This window comes from Alligator sinensis, unplaced genomic scaffold (genome assembly GCF_000455745.1).
Source record: "Alligator sinensis unplaced genomic scaffold, ASM45574v1 scaffold809_1, whole genome shotgun sequence".
Classification (NCBI taxonomy): domain Eukaryota; kingdom Metazoa; phylum Chordata; order Crocodylia; family Alligatoridae; genus Alligator; species Alligator sinensis.
In genome coordinates, this window is record NW_005841956.1 from 1891639 (window position 1) to 1914496 (window position 22858).

A 22858-nucleotide genomic window follows, 5' to 3' on the forward strand; every position below is an offset into this window, starting at 1 on the left:
TAAGGAGACTGGAGCAGGGATGAGGTCTATAGGCTGCAAGTCTGATGAGAGACAGCGGGTTTCACGTTAGAATGAAAGCGCATTGGCATAACTGTGTAGATGGGAAGGCTGTAGTTCAGGCCTGAGGTGATTAATCTGCCTGGGATCCAGGAACCCAGGACTGGAAAAGCAGAGTGAGCCCAGAAGTAAGACTGATGTGCAGTGACTGGGTTGAGTGAAGGACTGTAACAGCAGAGGATGCTACAGTTCAGAATGAAGATGCAACAGCAGAGCTGTGCAGGTCCTCGTTTAGATGGGTGGGTACAGGCCGGGAAAGAGGTGAAATGAAAATGTGTTCAGATGCACAATACTACATACATCAAGAGCTGCTGCAGACCAGGGATTCCAGTGAACTGGCAGAGCAGGCCAGCTACAATCTGCAACATAAAAGGGGAACTGCAGTCTGTCAGGACAGCAAGGCTCTGGAATTGCTGAGGGAGGGAGCCTGAACAGCTCCTGCCCACGTCAGGTTGGGCTCTATCCAGTGCCAAGACCTCATCTTCCCTTTCACCAGCGCTTGCATCCTAAGCATGAAAAGAGTGCTTCTTTCCAGTTACATTGTGCAGCCTGCTTGCTCCACCCCCTTGGTGACCTGACAATGGGATCCCAGGTAATTTCCTTGCTTTCCAAGGTTCCTGGGTACATTCCCATAAACCTCAGAAAGAGCTACAAAACTGGCCTGCATCAATTAGTGGCTCAGAGCCTATCTGCTCCCTCTGGTGTGAAAGGGCTTGGCTGTTGGTGTGTAAGACCCAAGGTCCAGGCATGAGTTATGTCTGTGCCTTTGTGCATGGGAGCTCGTTTGAGTGGTACACTGGGGAATACACTGCGGTTTGCTGGCTCGGTTTACAGAGCTGCAGGAAACAACCTAAATGAAACAAAGGGCAGCTCATTGAAAGGTAATACAGAAATCCAATCAGTCTCTGCCTGTGCACAAAACTACATGTACAAACCAGCATGAGAGAGAAAGGGGCAGAGACAGACCATCCTGACTGGCTTCCAGGAGGTGCCTTGACAGAGAAATCCTAGAGACTGCCCATTCCTGACCCAAGAGACTGACCCTAGAAGTGGTCCCTCCAGAGCACTGGCAGAAACTGCTCTGTCACAGCCCAGGATGTACCTCCCTAGTGATAAAACAGAGAGGACTTTAACCCTTTGGGCTGCATCCAGACAAGCGCGGCTGTGTGGTATGTGGCACCGCAGACACATCTACAGTGCCACATACCACACACTCAATTGTTCTCCGCGCTGCAAGGGAGCAGTGTGGAGGGAGTTTTTGACCCCTGAATATCCAGGGCTCAAAAAGCCCACAGAGAAAAAAAGCAGAGCAGCACATGCACGGGCAGCACATGCTGCTCAAAGGAGGAGCTGGGCTGCCTGGAACCACGCTGCAGCTGCCAGCCAGGCTCCTTGCAGCAGACTTGCCACTGCTGCAACCCCGGGAGGTCCCCCGGATCACAGGTAAGGCTGCTGGGACCAGCCTAGTGCTGGCCCCAGTCTCCCCTGCCACCCCTGGGGTAACTTACCATGCACCAGAGCACACGTGGCACAGGCGTCCCCCGGAGACAAGCGGCGGCGGTGCAAGGTGCACTGCTGCTAGTTGTCCCTGGGGTACTAAACGTCCACGCATGTCTATGATTGCAAACCCAGTGCCTTTCGCCAGCAAAACATTCTGAAGGGGAAAAAAATCCTTGATTTTTCTAAAAGAAATGGGAAGAAAAAGTGGCAGCGGGAGGCAAAAGGAAACAGGAATGATCTGCCTCCCCACTGAGGGTGTTTAATGAAATGCTCTAAGGTGGGGGAGGAAAAAAGCTGGCTTTGGGCATGAGGCGCATGACCTACTTGCCTGTTATTAAGTCACTCAGGGCAGTCAACTAAACTGCTTTGACATTTAGCTGACAGAGGATTAAGCCTCGTTCACTTAACTCATTGTTTAGATTCTGGGCAATTTAATAACAGTTTCCCTGAGGAAGCTAGTAATATAATGGACAGTGTACAAGCAGGGAGGTAGAGAGAGATCCCACCAGGTGAGAAGGCAAATCCTCAGCATTAATTTAATTAAATCTCTGCTGAACTCTGTTGGAGACACCCATTTCCTCCCCATTTGCTGAGATCCTAAGGAAAAGGCAAATGGCTATGAAACTATCTGGGAAAGGTCTCAGGGCTCCCTGCAGGAAGTGGTTAGGTATACAAATCTGATGGACATTACACGCTTATAGTTTCAAAGTGGTCTCCTGAATGGGTTTCAGAGAAGTTATGAATCAGTCTGTTTGCATGTGCATGAATGCAGGACTGAACCTGCAAATGAGCAGTGTATGAAACAAAGCCACAGAGATTCTGATGGGGGTTAATGTGTGCAAGTTTTGCAGGCACAAAATCTGACCTACCTGGGGAAATGAAGGCTCAGAGGGATGAGGTGACTCAGCCAATTGCCCTGCAGGAGTCAGTGACAGTCAGAACTAGAGTTCACGAGTTCCTGACTGCCACCACCAACTTGAGACTACTAGACCTTGCCCCTCCAGGTATGTCTAGACTAGAGTTTGTGGTTCCAATTTTACTTAAGTTAATACATTGTTAATTAACTTGTACAAACCAAATGCCTTTGCAAATGCTAATATAATACACACTATACAAGGCTTGCTCCAGGGTGCAAAGACTATGTCTGCATTTCCAAAAAGGTGCCTTTTTACTATCAGATGACTAATACACATAAGCTATCCTGCTTAAACACCTAAGGAGGGGAGACAAGGCTCTGTAATTTTTATTGTGAGGTAGCTAGGTGGGAAATACAGTGTTAACTCACCTAGCTACCTCAGTGTAAAAATTATAGCACCTCATCTCCACCAGGAGACACTAGGATGGTAAAGCAAGATAAGAAATGTCATTAGTTACCCGGTTGTAAAAGGAAAGCTGCTTTTACACAGCAAAGATAAAAACAGAACTAAAAGTCTATATTTATCATAGGGCTCAAACTAATCTTCATCTGAAGGTCCCAAAAGCTGGCTAAACTCAGAGTGAAGGTTTCAAAGAGATTCCAGCAACTGAATAGAAACCAGTAGTCTAATAATGGGAGGTCTGCAGTACTGAAGGACTAAGAAAGACCCTGCATTCATAAGACCATAATGATTCCTGTGGTGAAGAAGGAAGATTTTCCACAACAGCTTCTATCCAGGATGGCAAAGGGACTTAGGTAGAAGCGCAAGAAGTGGCCTTATGCAGAACAGGCAGCTGCAAGGCCAGCTGCATGCCCGGCCTGTCACCCATCTGGAAAGAAGTCAAACAGCCTTCTATTTTGTCCCTTGCTGGCTGGAGAAATTCAGAAGCAAAGGGATTATATTCACATACTTTTGGCAGAATGAAAGAGATGAAACAAAGAGTGAGCAGGCATGTGTGTACTAGCAGGGGAGAAAATGTGTGTACGGGATTTTGTTTTCTTGGAAGAGCTGCATACTAAATTTCCTTTTTTGACCTTCTAATCAGCTAAATGCTGCACACGGCTGCCTTGTGTACCCCAGAGATTACACGATGGCTTTGGAAAGTCAGCCCGAGGCATTCCTATCCGAGAGCCGCGGCTCCATTTATGCCACCCACCGTGCACACTCTTTACAAAGGCACTGGCAATGACGCAAACTATTGCGAGCAATCACCTGAGCAGGCAGAAAGAACCTGTTCTAGGTTAGCAGGGCGAAACAACCCCAAAACAACACAAGCCACCCAAACACTAACACATGTGGAAGCAAAGAAACATAAAAGCTCTAACAGAAACAGATTGGAACCCAGGAGCTTCAAAAACCTTTCCACAGCACCCTCCGCAGTTCTTATCTACCCGAGAGAACTGTAACAGAGAATGCAGACATCTCCATTAGAACAGCCTCAGCATGGTAATTAAAGAAAACAGCAGCTATGCTTCTATACGGCTTCTGTTGCAGGTGTTGCACCAGTTAGAGAGAGAAAAAAGGGTCCTGTTCATAAATACCCATGCAAGCTCTCATCTATGAGGACAGTGCAGGGACATAGCTATGAGGAAGGATATTGGAATATAAAACAAGGGAACTGAGACTCCTAAATCATTTGCAATTTGAAATTTGACTAAGAACAGAGGAGTCAGATACTTTCCATATTTCTAAACAGCAATCCAAGTTAAACCTTTTAGGAGAAGCTGAGATGTTTAACTCCCTCACGTACCCCACCTCAGCTGAGATCTACGTGATTTCTCCTCACTTCTGTACATGTGGCCAGAATGGGAAGGTGAGTTGACTAGAAAGCAAGAAGTCATGAGAAGACCTGGGAGCATACCAAGAGAAGCCTGATTCTGAAAACAGTACAGAAGATACAACAGATCCAATAAAATTCAGAGATGTGCCAGCTTCTAAGATACAAATCCCAACCTGAACTTTGAATCTTACTATTAAGGGCGTGATGCCCAACTTGACAAGACTGTCAATGCACAGACTTCAAGTGCGTAGTACTTGTTTCATTTCTAAATAGAGTCATAAGGAACTGGGAGTCCACAGGCAGAACATTAAAAAAAATAAACCTAGAGAGAAAGTTTTTTTACAAGATGCTTCTACTGTACAAGAATTCTGCTTTTCCTCTAGTGTCTTCCATCTAAAAAGAACAAAGCCAATACGCATCCAGTGGAATAGTGCATCCCAACCCTATGTTGTGCAGGTGAAGAAAACAATACTGAAAGAGTAAGGCATGACTAGAGGGGATCAGCATCAGGGACAGAGTGATAACTGAAGTCCCCTGATCCCCCTCCCTCTCCTTTCTAGCCTCATACCTAATTCATTAGATTGTGTTGCCTCTATTATTTGTTACTCCTTTGTTAGGGAGTTTTGCTCAACTTGACGTTCCTGGTTAGGCACAATGTAGTACAGGGGAGCAGGAAGACTGATGCCTGAGGGGTCCTCACTGTTCCTCTATTCTTTGTAGCACTTATTTTGCTTTGAGGGGATCTTTACCTGCACAGAGATGTGAGGGAGTCCTCGTCCAAAAAGCTGTGGTCAGTCTTCACAGAGGTGATATCAATAGGGAACAGCGAGGCTGAGGAAGAGAAGAGCAGGAGGTAGATTAGAGTCTCAGCTTGTGAATCACCAACTCCAACAGAAGACAAAGTGGGGATTTGGGGGAGAAGACAAGTGTGGAGAGAAAGAGGAGGAGGACAGATATGGAGAAAGAAGAGAAGGGGGAAGAATGAAAGACAAGTAGAGCAGAAGAAGGTTGGAGGCCTTTTAAACTCCAACAACTTGCAGTATAAAGAAGGATATGTCTCTATGGCACAGCCAAGTGCTGCAGAGGGCTACCAGAGCTACTTCTGGACAAGCCAGCAAAGGTACTTGGAACAGTATTGCTAAATTAGCATGACACCCTGTCCAGACTATTTAGCTCTCATAAACAGCAGGGTGCACTACTGTGGGCAGAAAACCAGCTTTGTTGCATACCCAAACCAGCTCATTCAGGTATGTGGTACTCCACTGTGTTGGGAGATACACCCCAAGGGCTGAAAAATGCCATTAAAGCTGGGGCAATACATCTACAATGCATCACATTACCACATGGAGCACCTATCCCAGGAGAACACCTGCAAAATACTTGCTTCCCTGGGATCAAAGAGTGGGAGAGGGAAGCAGTGGTATCCTTCCCAGTGGGTTGGATGCAATATGCAACTACTCTATGAACAGCCCCAACCTGCCTTGGGAGTTTCCAAGGCAAGAGTGTTCAAAACACATGCTCCAAAAGAAAAGTAAAAGGGTTAGCCATATCCTCTGCCCACTGTCCTCCACTAGAAAGATGATCAGCTGCCTCACATTTTGGCATCTTCCAGAGGACAACCAGAGAAGATGGACAGAAGGCAGACAGGAGAAAGATGAGCAGGCACTAGCTGGGGCCTCAGTGTCATGATGATGAGCACAGGAGAAATGCAGAGACTGGAAATATGGGTTAGACAAAGAGATGGTGCTGGAAAGGGAAAAACAAGGTATACAGGACAATGGATGGGAATACCGGAGACAAAAGCAAAGACTACTGAGAAATGCCAACCCCATTACTCAGGAGCTTCCTATCTCACCTGCTCATTCTCAGACAGGCAGTTTCCTCCCTGCAGAGTAAATGCTCCAAGGGGAAGTAACCCTGCCATGTCCTGCATCTCTGGGGAAAATGCTTTACATTTTTTTAAACTACCCCAATCATGAGCTCTAGCTGCTAAATCACATACTCCTTTCAGCAGCGAGAGAAAAAATTATTTTGCTCAGAACATCTGCTAGCAGAGCTCCATACAGGTGTGGGACACCCATGATGTGGACAGGGACAGCCTGGGGGAAGGCAATGCCATGCCAAAGACTCTCTGTTAAGCTTATCAGTCCCTGTAGTGAACAAGCCATTTTAAGAGCTTAGCCTGTGCACACCAGACAGCAGAATCCCACCTCTGAAACTGCCCTACCTACACATCCACAGCAAGGCTCAAAACTCTAACTTCATAAGGGGAGCAAAACTGTTCTATAACCAGCGGCCATGGCACCAAACTGATGCATCGGGACTTCCTCTGCAGCCAGCTCTGGCAACTAAGGGCCCTGGGCTGAGCATAGCTGGTCTGCATCTCTCATTAGCACTCAGTGTGCCCACGGCTCTGGTTCAAACGAAGAATCCTCATCTCCCTCCCAAAGAAAGGAAAAAAGAGAGGAGAACAAGATTGGGAGACAGCACTTACTGTGTTGCGATACCCTTCTCAGACAGTCCTCCTTCCCTAACCCATCCTGAGTAAAGGAAGTGGTATGGGATGTGGACAGGACAGCAGCCCTAACAGTATCACCCAATCTGCCCCAGCACTGACTCAAAAGACATGAGTCAGTCTCAGATAGCAGACGCACTTGCTGGCTTCCAGGCAGTTGCTGGGGGAGGGAATGAAGTTAGCACATGCTTAGAGTAGTGGTATCTTTAAAGGCAACTATCACTGCTTCTCCATCTCTCTTAGGATCTTCCAAAAATACTGCATGATGGGTGCTAAGCACCACCCAGGCAGATGCGTTCTGTATGGCAAGGTCCCTCTGCTCTTTTCTCATCCCTTTTTAAGGTAGCTGTGCTTGAGAACCTACATACATGGTTGTACTTTACCTGTCTCCTATGAGTGCAAAAGCCTAGCTGAAACTGAAGCTGTGAAGTACAGGCTGCAAAACAGAATGAGGCAGTAGGAGAAAGGGACTGGTTTAACAAAGCCTAAGTTGGGACAGGGTTTTATTTTCCAGTATCTAGAACCAGATATTTGTCTCCCTTTGTATGGGTGAGGAGCAACCCAAAGGAACTGGATATGGACCTCACCTATAGAAATCTGGCCAGTCTCTGCACTGGGATACACAAAGGGGTCACACTTAAAATAGAAACTAGGAACAAACAAGCAGCCTAGGAAGCTATCAGTGAGGTGGCATTTTGTATGCATAACATGCTTGGAGGAGATGAGTGGAAGTGTCTAAACTGAACAACAGCTGGCTTTGCACACTGCCTAAAGGCTAAGCTTCCAGCTATTGTTCTAGCCTCCTCCTTCCCTAAACTAGCTTATGCTAAAGTTGCAATTATTCAACACAGGCCACCTACAGGGGGACCAGTGGCCTCCACCATCTCTAAGGTAAACAAAGTAAGGAGACAGGCTTTGCAAGGATTAATTTGTGAACTGGGCATGTGAGAAGCAAGTCTGTTGGACGTATCCAGCCATTCTCTCTTCATACGTGCTTCCCTTCAGGGACCCCACAATAAAGTGATGTGACCAGTTTCAAGCAATGATCTGCTGCATGCTTGGAGAGTACACAAATCTTGCTACTAACTAGTGAGCGGGGGCAGGACACTGCCATCAAGGACAACTAAGTACAGAGAGGAAAAATATTCATTCCCACTCCTGTGCTACACCAAATTTAGCTGTACATGTGTCACTGCCTCCAGAAAACACTAATTAAAATACTTGGAGACAACGTTATCTATTCAGACTGGTCTTTCTCTGGCCTGGCCAGGCATCTTGTGAGCTTTCTAGCAGTACTGCTTGAAGGGGAGAGGTTCAGGAATGCTGAAAGGACAATAGTGGGACCAGTTCTCCAGACCTCTGTCATGTTGGAAGGTTTAAAGTTGTAATGTACAATCAAACAATTAGTGAATTGCCCTCTCTGTCCCCTTTTCTTTCCAGACTGGCCTGAGTGCTTTGAAAAACCTGCAGTGACCACCTGCATCCAAAGACACAGAGGAAAGAACCACACACACAAGGCAAAAATTCCTGAAAACTTCATGGTGGGAAGGCCTGGAATGTATCTCCATGGTCTGAACAAGACCACACAATCAAATTTGGCTCTCTGCATCTGAGTCTTGTCACCTGAAACCCTGCCAGAGCAACCTAGCACAATGTCATCCTGGGTCAGAGCACATAATCAGCCAGTGACCCCCTGACAAAAACAGTTGAGCAGCCACTGCGAAGACCCTCCTGAATCTCTGTTATTCACACATCTCTAAGCTTCAGCTACCAGCTACTCTGAATCTAGCTACACAGGAGTCATCCTCTATATCAGTGTTTCTCAACCTGTGGGTCACAACCCAAAAGTGGGTCACAAGAATGTATGAAAGGGTCGCAAACAAACTTTAAAAAATGGATTCTCTTTTAAATGAGGTTGGGGCCCTGCGTACCCTACACACCCACCCCCTGCCCCACACACTGGGGGGGTGGGACTGGCCACTGATGTTTACAAATGGGCCTTGGTACGAAAAAGGTTGAGATCCACTGCTCTATACCAACAGGAGGCTCCTCTGAATTCTCTTGTTTGTCTGTCTTTACAGTCACCCACAGCTGATACCTGGGCATTTGCCTTTGGAGCCCATTATCCTGCCTCAAGTAGTGGCCCAAAAGAGGAAAAGGGCTTGCCCTCTCTTCTTGAAAGTTAAGAGCTGTCTCAGGACTTCTCCCAGCTGGAGATAGCTCAGGAATTCACTAGCAAAGACCTGGATGGCAGGAAGTGAAAGGGGAGATGAGCAAATTAACACTCCTCCCATTGCTACCCCCTGAGAATACAGCAGAGGCAGCCTTACCTTCATAAAGCTGTGCATACTGAGGAAATCCTGCTGCCCGCAGCCAGTCACAAGCCTCCTTGGCCTCGACTTCTGAAACAAAGCAAATTAATTAGTTTGAGACTCTCAAGCATCCAGAGACCTTGCATTAACTCCAAAGAGCAGCGCTGTGCACGAGATGCTGGTTTACTCCACACACGTTTGGATCACTACTTGTGGCCATGAAACCATTTTTAAAGCACATAAGCCAAAGTCAATGGTATCTCCATAAAATGGGCTGTTTAAAACCCATGTATCCCTTTTGCTAGCAATCACTCCAAAAGGAACGGTTAGCCTCTTGTTGGTTAGCTGGAGACCTCAAGAGCTTTAAGAGCACAACTCAGACGGCACTTTTACGGATCCTAGCCTTTGTTAACTTTACATGGAATAAGAGCAGTGATGAAGGGAAACTGGGGCCAAAGCTGCTTTGTGGCAATTCTGAGTGGCAGAAGTGCAGTTTCTCCCTCTCTACTAGAATCAGTGGCACTAGCATAGAATACGGTGCTATTTCACAAGGGCGGTAGAATCAGGGTCACTGTAGTTATACCATGAGGGACCTGCCCCAGACCCCTGCGCAGAAGTATGCCTGATGACCTGATCTTCAAAACCTCTAGGCACCCACAGCCCCCAAGTTCTACAGCAGCTCTGAGAATCAGACCTTAGGGCAAGAACCCAGCGTGCTGCTCTCAAGCAGACAGACAAAGCTTGTGAAATGAAAAGCAGGACAATGAAGAGGTTTTCTGTAGACTTTAAAGGGGTCCAGCTGTGAATTATTGACAGTGCTGTCAGTGTTTCTTCCTACATGGCCTAAAATGTCTCTTGATAACTCAATACAACAGCCACGGACAATTTAGTTTCTGGGAAGTTCTTGCAAGTTTCAGAACCTGAGGAGTTGGGAAAAATCAGCCAAATGCACAAGCAACTAGGGAGAGCTGTTCTCCGATGTCGGGAATCCCACCGCTTAGTAAGATTCAAGTTTGTGATCATGACCAACACTTACTATAAAATGCAGAGAACCTTACTGTAAATTACTGCAGATTTTAACCCTGCCCATTTCCCTGCTTTGCAGCAGTTCTGTGGTAATACTGATATGCATATGGCCAGATCAGGCAACAGCATCTTGAAATAAACCACCACAAATGCCATTACCCACCCCAACCAAGAGTATTCAATGCATTTATTCAGGACTTGAAAGAAAAAGCACAAAAACAAACATTTCAGTCAGGACTGAGCCAAAACCCTGGACCTGGATACTTCTGAGCTTTGGGGAAGAAGGTTTGGTAAAGGAATATAGATCTGGATCCAACTTTTGCAGCTGTTCTTTAACTTTACAATAGGTCAAACCAAACCCCTGGCTCTGAATCCACCCAAATGCTGAAGAGTTCAAAAGCCACAGGTTCAAATCCAGATCCAAACTGTGGCCCCTGGGTCAAGCTGTCTTCTTAAAAATTAAACTGAAGTTATTTTGGAAAATGCACGCGGGAATGTTTTGCTCCCCCAACTCACATCAGTCACTAAGTGGATGATATATACATTTTGGAACATGGCAACACAGAAAAGCATGCTGCATGCAAACTGCAAAGCTCAGAAAAAACAACCCGAAGTCAGTGCTTTATGATCCCTAAGAAGGACCACATCGTATGGCTCCAATTCCTCCCGTCCTCATCCCCCACCACTCCCCTTCTTGCACAATATATATTTCCAGAAGAAAAAAAAAGAAATCAGAATTTTGTTTCTTGTTTATGAAAGGAGAGAAAACATGTACTGGCAACCTAAGGGCGCTGTGCTTAATTGAGCACAAGGGCTAAGAGGAAAGCAGGTCATTTCTAGTTTAAATGCTTACTATATGTTCCAAGACCCCATCAGGATGACCCTTGCCTGTCTGATTGCAAATTAAAGCATGTTGTACCTTCCTTTTCCCACAGGATTATTATTAAAAATATGAGTCTTTTAACCAAGAACCAGAAAAAATTCCAGATTGCATTTTAATTCTCTTCCGCCATTAAAGATGCTAGCCTGAAGGCCATGGAGAGCAAAGTCCTCTTTTATCCACAGAGCATATACTGCCCAGGAAACATCCAAGCTTCCTATAAACATCCTCAAAGATGCCTTCCCTGAGAGGAACCCTTAGCAGAAATTAAAATCCCTGTGGCCCTTTCAGTCAAGAATCTGAGGAATTAGACGAGGGGGCCAATAGCACCTGCAGTTTTTGTGATGTAGCTATCAGTCCACCAAGAACTAGACTAAGCCCTTCATTTCACGTTGGTCACCAAATAAAATCTAGATATTTTTCTTTAAGGCAAATGCTGTAGATAAGCAATAAGGAATAAAGACCAGCCACAAAAAGATTTTTTTTTCTTTTTTTCGCACATGCTGTTGTGCTGAGCTTACCCCTTAAGGTAGACAGATTGAATTGATAAAATAATATTGCAGAGCTGATGCTGAGCAGGTCTGATCTACCACACATGCAACCTCCAGGACTCACAAAAGCAAAAACATTGGCACAACAGTATTTTCTTCAAGTAATATTCAAGTTGCAGGCAGAGGTAGGCGACAAGACAGCAAAAGGCCGTGGAATCAAAGAATTCTCCATAGACCGAGAAAAGCTGCCTTCTGCTCCTCCACAAAGGCAGGGAGTGGCATGTGCGCAGTAGGCAGGTCTGGGATCTGAGTGAACTCTGCTTCACATCACCAGTGGAAATATGAAGTCAGAGAGTGACATTTCCTTCCCCTCCAAGCAAAGTCGTTCCAATATACACTGAATGGAGGAGGGGATAGAGAAGTGAGAGGAAGTCTGAAATGTGCCTTTCTTTTAGCTGGTTGCAAAGAGTTTCACATGTCTTTTAAAATACGGTATTCACCGTGAAATGATGAATCCTGTGTTTTATCCCAAACCACTTCTTATAAGAAAGGATTCTAGAGATCAAATACACTAGAAACAGGGTGACAGACTCCACCCTGACCACACAGGATAATCTCCCCCAGCACCACTGCAGGCACTGGAAAAATTTCAAAGCATCTCCATGCAGGCCAAGAGACTGCAGTTGATTTCCGCCTTTGCTCCCACCCCTTACACAAAAAATACTTTCCCGAGGAAATCCTGGAAAGGATCTTTCCGAGGCCTGATAAGAAATGCTAGAATAATATTTATGATAACACAACCGGATTCCAAGCTGCCTACCAAAGGAAAAGCATCACGGTAGGATCCAGAGCAATGAAACAGGTGCGTGAGCTGCAGCATCCAGAAAAGTTAGTGCCCAGTCTCCAGATGGATTTCTCTCTCTGTCTCAGAAATAACAAGCCATCCCGCAAGGCCCGTACATCCACAACTTGCCAAGAGGGTCACTATCCCCTGTGGAAGGGGCAAAATATAAATTTACTTTGAAAAGGAGGAGTGAATTCTGTTTCCTAGTATACCAATGGAAAAATCAGAATACTCCACCATGCAAGAAAACCATTAGCACTGCCCAGGATAATGCCCTCCTCATTCTTCAGAAATGAATTAATAATATTAAAAAATGCACAACTCCTCCTGTGTCTTCCAGTGCGTCTGATTTTGTATAAGTCCATATTGCAGACTTGTTGGGATCAACCTTATTTTGCATATTGTGGGGCTAATTTGTGGAAAACAGCTAAAGATACCTGGAGACAGAGTTTACAATTTCTCTGAGACTGACCCCACAGCCAGTTTCATTTTTCTTGTTCTTGATGGAATTATTAACATAATTTTCCTGAAATCTCCTCTATTTCCTTGAAACGCCTACACAGATCATCAACACCACATGAAGATCCATAAAAAGATGTCAGAATTAACCCTGTTTCTATTTTCATTTTTTTTTCTTTCCAATGAAAATAGGGGGAAATCTTTACTTTTCATTATCTTCTCGTCAAAGTGGGCTGCTGTTATATTTTGATTTCTACTGACAGCAGCCACTAAGTAAAAAACAGGAAGAGAAAGTGACTAGAATCAAAGTGAAATTGTCTCTAGTTTCACCACTGAAAGTAAAAGAAAAAAAAAAAAAGAGATTAACATAAATACCTAAAGAAAAAGAATAATCCCTGTGGTTATTACTAGCACAGATCATTTCATTTCCTTTTTATAGAGAAATTTTATATCGATGCAACATGCTGGTGAATGTGTGTTATAACTCCCTGTGTTATAGATCCACTGCTGCTCTGTATCCTAGCTGTTTAGGTCAATATGCAACAGTTCATTGCTTTTGGCTCACAACCGCCATAGTTTGTTCCCACTGGTGTTAGACGAGATAGCAGCCACTGCACTAAATAAGCAATGATTGCAGAGAAAATACACTGGGTGGGCAGGACGCTCTGATCCCATCCCACTCGGCTTTCTCTTGGTGAGATTGTGGGAGGGGGGAGGCAGAATGTTGCCAAGAATTCAGAAAGATCATGACAGGTCAGCGCACTTTTAACACTACATACTCCTATTTGAAATCTCTCTCACAAATCAAGTTTGCACAACTAACAGAGCTAACCACTGTGTAGCACACCGCAGCACCCTCGAAAGGATCTTGAGGCATCCCAGTGCACCATGACATTCTGGTTGAGAATCGCTGTTTTAGCGATACAACACAGCAGCCATGATGCTCAGGAATGGCAGGAGCAAAGACAGTTTTAAGCAAGACAGTGAATCACAGGATTTGCTTTATGGGCTGCAGCACAGCTCAGAAGCTGCAGATTCAGGCACAACCAACCCCGTAGTTAGTGCACACCACTTACTGGAGACTGTGGAGCACAGCAGATGGCTGGTCGGACAGATCCAACTCTGTAGCCACACCAGCACAATTCTCTCCCTGCCACCTGTGGTACGTGCAAACGCCTACCTGCTGTCCAAGCAGCATACACAAGCTGTGCTGGGGGAGGGCACACTCAATCTCTCCCTTAAGAGTTTTTAGGGACAATGGAAAATCCTATCCCAGGATAGACAATAAGCTTGCTAGTAAAACATGAGGGATACAATAAAATATGGACAACTGAAGATAAACGAGGCTCAAACACTGGAGGCAAATTGAATTAAAGAATAACAACCATTTCCTAAAGCTCCAGCTGTGCGCTTTCCCTTTAAAAAAAAGGAAAAAAAAGAAAAAGGTTCAAGCAACACCCCATGAGTCCAGAATTTCTATGCAAGTTTCCAAATTCCCCATAAAAAGTCCCACATAGGCAATTAGTGTGTGAAAAAGAAAACCACCTCATAAAACTGCCCATACATTACATAATGGAAAACGATGAAATCAGATGCCGGGCAGATGTGAGTGGGAGTACAGTCTCTTTTTATTAGACTCCAGCTCAGCTCCAGTTTTAGGGCATGTAGCACTTTTGGGTGGTTTTTCTTTCCACCCTGGTTTAAAATAAGTTATTACATAAAAAGTAGAATTAATGTTTCTCCCTAGTCTGTAAACGTAAGTGTCTTCCGATTTGTTATGGAACCTACAGAAAAAATCCTGGTATGTCCCCTGAGCCAATGGGGTATCCACCCATCTGTTACTTAAGAAGCCTAAGATCTGAAATAACCATTTTACATATAGGACTCACATCCAACCTCTGCTAAACATATTGAGCTAATTTCATTCCCGCTGTAACTGCACTGGGATTACAAACCGAACTCTACCTATGATGCCCAGTTCTGCCTTCATTGATGCAGATACACCCTCACTGAATTTGGCACTAACTTGAGATTCCAGGTATCTCTGAAAGCAGAATGTATCCCATTAAGTGTCAAATATGCACATCTCTCTCCTTACAGCATATACTGAAGATGTGTGTGCATGCATTCATTTGTATATACACATACATCTATACACATGTACACATATACTATACACAATATAAACTCACTACATGCATGCATGCACGCACAGAGTTGGGCATGAGCAAGCCTGATTCTCCTCTCACTTAAACTAACGTAACTCATCTTCTGGAGTTACTCCTGATAGACACCATGTGAAGGAGAAGAGACTCTGGCTCTGCACATCCTATTTATATGAGCACAGAGGAAACCAAGCAAATGGAATTATTCCACCCCCGCCCCCAAGACACTTAGCATTACATGAGTGAATAATGATGTGATACTCCAACGCTAGTGTCTTCCAGGTATGAGCTAAACAATGTGTGTGCTCCCACCCACACCCCCATGGGTTTTGGAAACCAGTTCTGAATGTTGCAGTCTGGAGTCCTCTATCATACACACACGTGGTGTGAGGAACAGCTTTTTAGCATGGGAGACATGTGCCAAGAGCTTACATCCTGTAGCCCAGTAGCATTCACCATCCACACTTGGATCAGAGACTCCACATTTCGGTGCATATCATGGATAAAGAGCAATAGATTTCACCTCTTTATGAAACTCTCAGTATAATCCACCAATCCTCCTAAATTTCAACAGCCACAGGCACAGATAGAGTCTGGAGATAGGAATAAGAAACTTTACTGGTCACTCTCCCAGATATGGTGGGTCTCCATAATTAACTTTCACACAATTTCCAGGATTTGCAAGCCTTGCGAACGGTGCCCTGCTGCACTGCCAACAAGGGATTGTTCAAATGCCTCCCTCGCACTCCAGCCTTGAAATATGTTGTCTGCTTTTATCAGCACTGATTCCATCATGACTGAGGAACCCTCAAGAGTCTAAAGCACTGGCAGGAGGAACGTCAACAGAGGGTGGAGGGTGGCCACGGTTCCAGCCTGGACGGGAGCTGGAGCTGAAGTGGAGGAGGAGGAGGAGGAGGAAGCAAATGAATGGCAGAAGCAACTCAGTTCACAGTGTAAGCAGCAGATTAATATTCATATCCAAGACATGTACAGTACTACGCAGTATAAACATGAATAGTCGTCTGGGGGCAGAAAGCTCTTTCAGGCAGCTGCAACAGGAGAAGAGATTGATGTCATATATCTTGACTTCAAAAAAGCCTTCGATCTGGTGTCCCATGATCGCCTCTTGGAGAAACTGGCCAATTGTTGCCTTGGGTCCTCCACGATCCGCTGGCTGGAAAATTGGCTCCGGGGTCGGACCCAGAGGGTAGTAATTGATGGAAGTCACTCATCGTGGTGTCCTGTGACCAGTGGGGTCCCCCAAAGCTCTGTCCTTGGACCCATACTGTTCAACATCTTCATTAATGATGTGGACACTGGAGTCAGAAGCGGACTGGCCAAGTTCGCCGATGACACCAAACTTTGGGGCAAAGCATCCACACCAGAAGACAGGCAGGTGATCCAGGCTGACCTGGACAGGCTCAGCAAGTGGGCGGACGAGAATCTGATGGTGTTCAACGCCGATAAATGCAAGGTTCTCCACCTTGGGAAAAAAAACCCGCAGCATCCTTATAGGCTCGGCAGTGCTATGTTGGCTAGCACTATGGAAGAAAGAGACTTGGGGGTCATCATTGACCACAAGATGAACATGAGCCTGCAATGCGATGCGGCGGCTAGTAAAGCGACCAAAACGCTGGCTTGCATCCATAGATGCTTCTCAAGCAAATCCCGGGACGTCATTCTCCCCCTGTACTCGGCCTTAGTGAGGCCGCAACTGGAGTACTGTGTCCAGTTTTGGGCTCCACAATTCAAAAAGGATGTGGAGAAGCTTGAGAGAGTCCAGAGAAGAGCCACGCGCATGATCAGAGGTCAGGGAAACAGACCCTACGATGACAGGCTGAGAGCCCTGGGGCTCTTTAGCCTGAAAAAGCGCAGGCTCAGGGGTGATTTGATGGCCACCTACAAGTTTATCAGGGGTGACCACCAGTATCTGGGGGAACGTTTGTTCACCAGAGCGCCCCAAGGGATGACGAGGTCGAATGGTCACAAACTACTTCAAGATCGTTTCAGGCTGGACATAAGGAAGAATTTCTTTACTGTCCGAGCCCCCAAGGTCTGGAACAGCCTGCCACCGGAGGTGGTTCAAGCGCCTTCATTGAACACCTTCAAGATGAAACTGGATGCTCATCTTGCTGGGATCCTATGACCCCAGCTGACTTCCTGCCCTTTGGGCAGGGGGCTGGACTCGATGATCTTCCGAGGTCCCTTCCAGCCCTAATGTCTATGAAATCTATGAAACAAACTACTTTATCATAGAATAGTGCCAGGCATATGTGTGCGCGCGTTTATACACGAGAGAGATAGACATGTGCATTTTTAGGTGTTATGAGGTCCCTCCCTCTAGGATTCCCTTATTTGCTTCACCGACTAAACATCCTTGCAGCTAAGGAATGATGGATGTCACTCGCTGGAGTTCAGCTTCACTGGTCTTAAGGCAGCCCAGACTGATGGTTTAACTCCAGTGAAAGCCAACTTTTCTGGCAGGAGTGCCCATAGATTAGTGCTGCAGTCTCCCTAAGTGCCACTCCAATTCCTTTCCCCTGTCCAATTTGCTGCTCTGCCTTGTGCTTTGCTGTCTGTCCCCTCCCCGATTTACTGCATGTCACACGCAGAGTCTGTCCATGAAGTTTGTGGCACACATAGTGCAGGTTGCCACCCATGTTGTACTCTTCTCTTTGATTCTGAAAGCCTGGTAAAGGCACTAAAATCCATCATGCAGGAAGGAAATCACCAGATCACTAGCATTTCAGCTCCCTGTCTGGGGATGCCTAAGCATCCCAGCAGCACTGCAAAGACTCAGTAATAAAGCATACATTAAATCCTCCAAAGATAAAACGTACTCCTATTGCTTGGATAAATTTGAGTTGAAAATGCCATTCTGTGTACATATGGGAGTCTACTTCCTCTTAAAATAGGCCTACGGACTAAGCATGCATCCACGATCCTGCTGATCAAAGCAAGCAGTGGTTTTTACTTCAGTTGCTATATTACTGTATTTATTTGCATACCACACTCAACTTCTCATAAAAGTAACAACTAAAAATTGGGTAAAAGGAAAGATCTTTTTTTCTTCATTCTGCCTCCCCAAAACAAAGTGTGTGTCTTATCTGAGCGTACGTGGTATGTAAATATGGTATTTGGTGAGCATGCTACCCATCATAACTCTCTTTTTTCATCTTTTAAAAAAGAAAAGAAATTCAATGACAAAAATCAAAGGGCAATCCCACCACACTGAAGGCAAAATAAAGAAGAGAAAGTTTATACAAGAAAATCATACTGTGTACTGAAAGGTCAAAGTCACATCCAGCATTGCATGTTGTCAGGAATCACTATCTCCCACTTTGTGTGTTTAAAACCTTAGGCCTAAGGCAGCATTTGATTTTTTAATAATACGTGAACATCTGGAGTGTTTTACATGGAGACGTCTCAATAGCTTCTGCAAACATTAAGGGACAGATTTAAACGGATGTGCACAGATCTGAATTCCCAGTGGGAATTACAAACATCATACCCTAGGGGAGAATTTGCTCTAAATAAACGCAATCCTATGAGACCCATGAGAGGTAGATACGTTTTATAATTCCCATTTTACAGAGGAAGAAACCATGCCTCTTCACTCAATACTTGCCTCACTGGGTCAATATATCTGGATGTTCGACTCAACAGAAGCCAGTCCCCCTTTTATGCTGCACTAAAGATCATGGGAGTATCTAAACAAACCCAACTGTTATATCTTCAAGGCCCCGACAGCACTGCAAGCTTGGGTGAAAGGAGCTGTAGATGAGCAAGTGACAGAAGGACCGTTCTTAGCTTTTTACGAGGTGTGGTGCAACTCCTGTTATCTTCAGCCTCCTTCTGGTTTACCAGATAACTGAAGAAGGAAGTGGCCAGTCAACACTCTTGCGACTGAAAACAAGAGGGGTCTTTCTGTCTGTTTTTCTCTGTGGTTTTGTGCTACAATCAAGAAGATACCATGGACAAACGTAGACACAGCTAGATCATATGTCTGACAAGGGTGAGACGTGTGCTTGTGTGTGGGAGGCAACTTCATGCAGTTCCTCTCCCACAGGCAATTTATATATGTGTTCCCCACACACATTTCTGCCCTTTTACCTCCCCTTGTCCATAGCAAGACACTTCCTCTCACGACCCGCAGGTCCTCACTCTGGTCTGCACCTGCCAACATGAGTGCAATGGTAGCTCAGGGGTTAATCACAATGTTAACCACGATGCATAACAGATGTCTGGTGGAAGTGAGGGAGCGTGAAGGGCACTAATGGGAAAAAGAAAAAAAGGGCAAACAGCAGTCGAGCCCTCCTCATGCTTCTCCTTAACCCCCATCCCTGCATTTTATGCACGTTTCTAACCAAGACGGGTGAAGAAGCACCAGTGAAAGGTGAAAGTACAGGCCTCGCTCCTCTCAGCACAAGGATGATGAGACAAGTGCACACCTTGAATCTTCTCTGAGGAAGCAAGGGCAAAGGATCAGGGCAAGCTCTTCCCTTTGGTGTCTGAGAGAAGGTGCTAACAAGAGGGGAAAGGCCCCTTTGAGCCCTGGTGGTTTGACAGGATTGCCTGCCTCCTGCAAGACACTTTGGTTATATCAGTTTGGATCATGTTTCTGGGCCGCAAAGCTACAGCTGCTCTTTGGAACAGTTTAGATCAGCACTTCCCAAACTGCAGGGCACACCGTGACAGAACTAGAAATGCTGATGCCCTGGGCTGCACAGGCTGCTGCTGCTGTAGCCTCAGCTCCCCAACCATGGGCAGCTGCTGCACCCACAGCAGTGTAGATGCCCCAGGGGCTGCCAGGCTAGCGCTCCCTCTAAATTGGTTCCCAGAGCTGGTACCCCACTTGCCCACTCCAAGTTCAGCTACTAGTCACACCCCTATGGGAAGTTTAGTCTAAAGCAGAATGCCCCATTTCTTTCCAGAGTCTTATACTAACGTGAGATAAGCTTCTGTGTCACTTGGACTATTTTCCTCCTTTATAAAAAATGGCTTTATTGAACCTTTCCCGCAAAATAAGAGTTTAAAAAGGGGGTTGCTCATAGACATAATATCCTGCATGGGCTAAATCAAAACTCACAGAAATCAATGAACTTGTGACTCAGTGCCTGGGAGGAAGAAATGCAATCCATTAACACACCAACCTATTTTGAACCCCAACCAACCTGTACATATGCAAACACTTAAAATTCTGCTCCGGTTAGTGTTTACCACACACAGATTCCCTCAATGAGTCTTTAGTTTGAGTCCCATCAGGTAGGGGGAGCTGCACCTACTAACAGGTTTTGAAATAAATTTGTGAGGGGTTGGGAGTTAGAAATAATGGTAAAAAAAAAAAGAAGCCATTTCAACATGTATGGCTTAGCACTACCTGCACCAGCCCCCTCCCCTTCAAAAACACACACACACAAAGACAGGCACAGACACAGACACAGACACATCCCATTCGTTGCAATGGCTTGTTTATTATACAAGTGAACAGATGCGAGTCTTTCCATACCTGATACTCCTAGGTGGTATAGCCATGAATTTATTGATACATTAACTCATTTCTATGGTTCCTATTACCATGGCAGGCTGGCACATTAATGATAGAGACTGAAGGCCCCAAAGGAAATAAAAAGAAAACACTGACTCAGATGCTTAAATAAACACATCTTTTCTATCATGCATCCCACCCACCCAGAGACTGCTTCACTGCTTTCCTGTTAATCATCTTACTGATCGCAAAAGCACCTTGTTTGGACTAAGGGACGCCACATATTCAGTCAGCCTGTGGTAGAGCCTCTTCCTTTCAACGATGCAGTTCTTCCAGTGTAGGGGCTCTGGCAGGGAGACGATGCAGTGTTACATCAAGGCTACCCAACAGACTTCTCTACACTGGCAAAATACTGGACCACTTCTTGCAACAGTGGAAGCTGTACCATAGGCAGTGTCAGGGATTTTACTGTCAGAGAAGAATTACACCAAAAAGTCATAGAAAAATAATAGTTCTGCTTACATTAACCTTCTCACGGTGGCTACAAGTGGTGGAGCTGTACCAGTGGGGAATTACAGGCATCAATTTTGTCAAGAAAAATACATTGCAATTGATGTGACAGTAGGGCTGCTAATATCATTCAAAACCATGAAAATTGCAACCACTCTGATGCAAAGTTGGAAGATCTTGCTTCATTCCTCTCTAATGTATTTGTAGCTGATTGAGCCTCAGCAGTGTCAGATTCTGACCAAACATACCTGCTTTCTGAAGTCTCCTTATCCTATTAAAACACTTACGAGCTTTTCTCAATGCCAGTGAAAAACCAGGGGCATTCTACATTGCTTGAGCTTTTAAATCAAAATATAGAATATAAAGCCTTGCTTGATATGGGAGAGAATTTCCCTCTCTGTCTAGATTAATTTAATAATGTCAGTGTTTACTACTAGAAGAACCCCATGGACAGTCACTGCACTATAGATTTATCTGAACTCAAAGGTTTTAAAACAATACAGTTCTCAGACAAGCAACTGGAAGATTCATATTGATTTCAGTGGAAGTTAAATTTAGCCCCATGGGTACCATGAACAGATCCTTATTTGTCATAACCAGTGCTAACTTCAAACCTCTTGAATACCACCATGGTTAACCAGATTCTATCGTGTCAATAGGTTTTCTACAACATGATTGTTGGTGCTGGAACGAGCTGGCAGCCTGGAGATGGATGTTACTGAAAACTGCTGTGTTTGGCATGCTCCTTTACCCACAAGCAGTGGGCACTGATTATCCTGCTGAGGCACAAGGGGCTACTTATGGTTTGGACTTGAGAATACATTTTTCCTGTCCTTTAAGTGGTCATACTAAAGAGTGATTGTTTTAAGTAGCTCTCCGGTTCTCCAGCCACTGTTCCCTGCTGAAATGTAACTCCAAATCAACCTCCACTACAGTGTCTATTTGCAGTGAGCTGCCAGCCTGTAGCCCATATGGGTGCTTATTTCAGTCACGCCTTCCCCCATCCATCATTCCCTATCCCCCATCACACCTGGCATATTGGGAACTAGTTGTATGAACACAGTTGAACCCTAATGCTGCAGATTCTTAGACACATGCCTCACCTTTAAACATGTGAGTAACCCCATCATATTGAAGTGAGATGTTGGCTGAACTGTATTATTTTGTGTGCACATTTGTAGCATCAAGCCCTTCAGTTCTAAGCTTCCAGAAACAGGCCCTAGATCTATTTTATATCTGTAAGATCTATGCCTACCTGGAGCATGACTGAATTAGTACAAATCATCTATTCTCTTTTGCAATCCTGCAAAAACATCCACTTCATTTAGATGTCATTAGCACTATCAGTGCACTGGCCACCGGAATAATTGTCACTAGCAAGGATATCTCATTTTCCTGAATACAATGAAGTCCTGCTCCAATTCCAGCACACCAGTCTCCGTAACTTTAAAATTTCTCTTCCCCTTTCCCCAAAGATTACATTAAAAAAATAAACCTTCATAAATTACAAAATTTAACGTTGGCATGGCTGGCATTTCAGCTATTCCTACTGATTCTTGCTAAACCTAGTTTCTGGCCCAGTCTGCTCTCTCTCTCTCTGCAGGACAGGAGCTGGAGGGTCAGAGAGCTCAGAAGGGCATTCTGGCAGGGCCATAGGAAGCAAAGGAAGGTGTGTGGCAAAGAACTGGCACACGATGCAATCAGAAAACTTTTATCAGTTGAGTTCACTATGAGAGAAACAAGCCCAAATATTAAAAGGGCCAGCATTTTGCTATGCCAGTGGAATCTTAACTTGGGAGGCAGATACCCAAAGGAAAATTAAATCCACGCTGTTCCCCCTCACATGTGGCCAAACAAACAATCCCACCCTTAATTTTACTTTACCAGGACTTTTCAGGACTCACATCTGGTAAA

General features: G+C 45.1%; 1 protein-coding gene and 1 long non-coding RNA gene across 13 annotated transcripts in view; one reads left to right on the top strand and one right to left on the bottom strand.

Moving 5' to 3' along the window:
* STARD8 (StAR related lipid transfer domain containing 8) overlaps positions 1-22858 on the bottom strand; it is a 117487-nt gene that overhangs the window by 16431 nt on the left and 78198 nt on the right. For 6 of the 12 annotated variants that reach the window (XM_014518451.2, XM_025200099.1, XM_025200100.1 and 3 more), the window contains 2 exons: positions 9100-9171; positions 5004-5085 (listed from right to left, as the gene is read on the bottom strand). In XM_014518451.2, coding sequence (XP_014373937.1) covers positions 5004-5085; positions 9100-9171 — 154 coding nt within the window. Of the gene's footprint in view, positions 1-5003; positions 5086-9099; positions 9172-11508; positions 12064-22858 lie in introns of those variants that run through there. The other 6 variants (XM_025200101.1, XM_025200102.1, XM_025200107.1 and 3 more) reach the window with 3 other exon arrangements.
* LOC112549754 lies at positions 1439-9090 on the top strand. Its single transcript, XR_003093263.1, has 3 exons — positions 1439-1500; positions 2409-2561; positions 8210-9090. It is a non-coding gene; the product is annotated as an uncharacterized LOC112549754 (long non-coding RNA).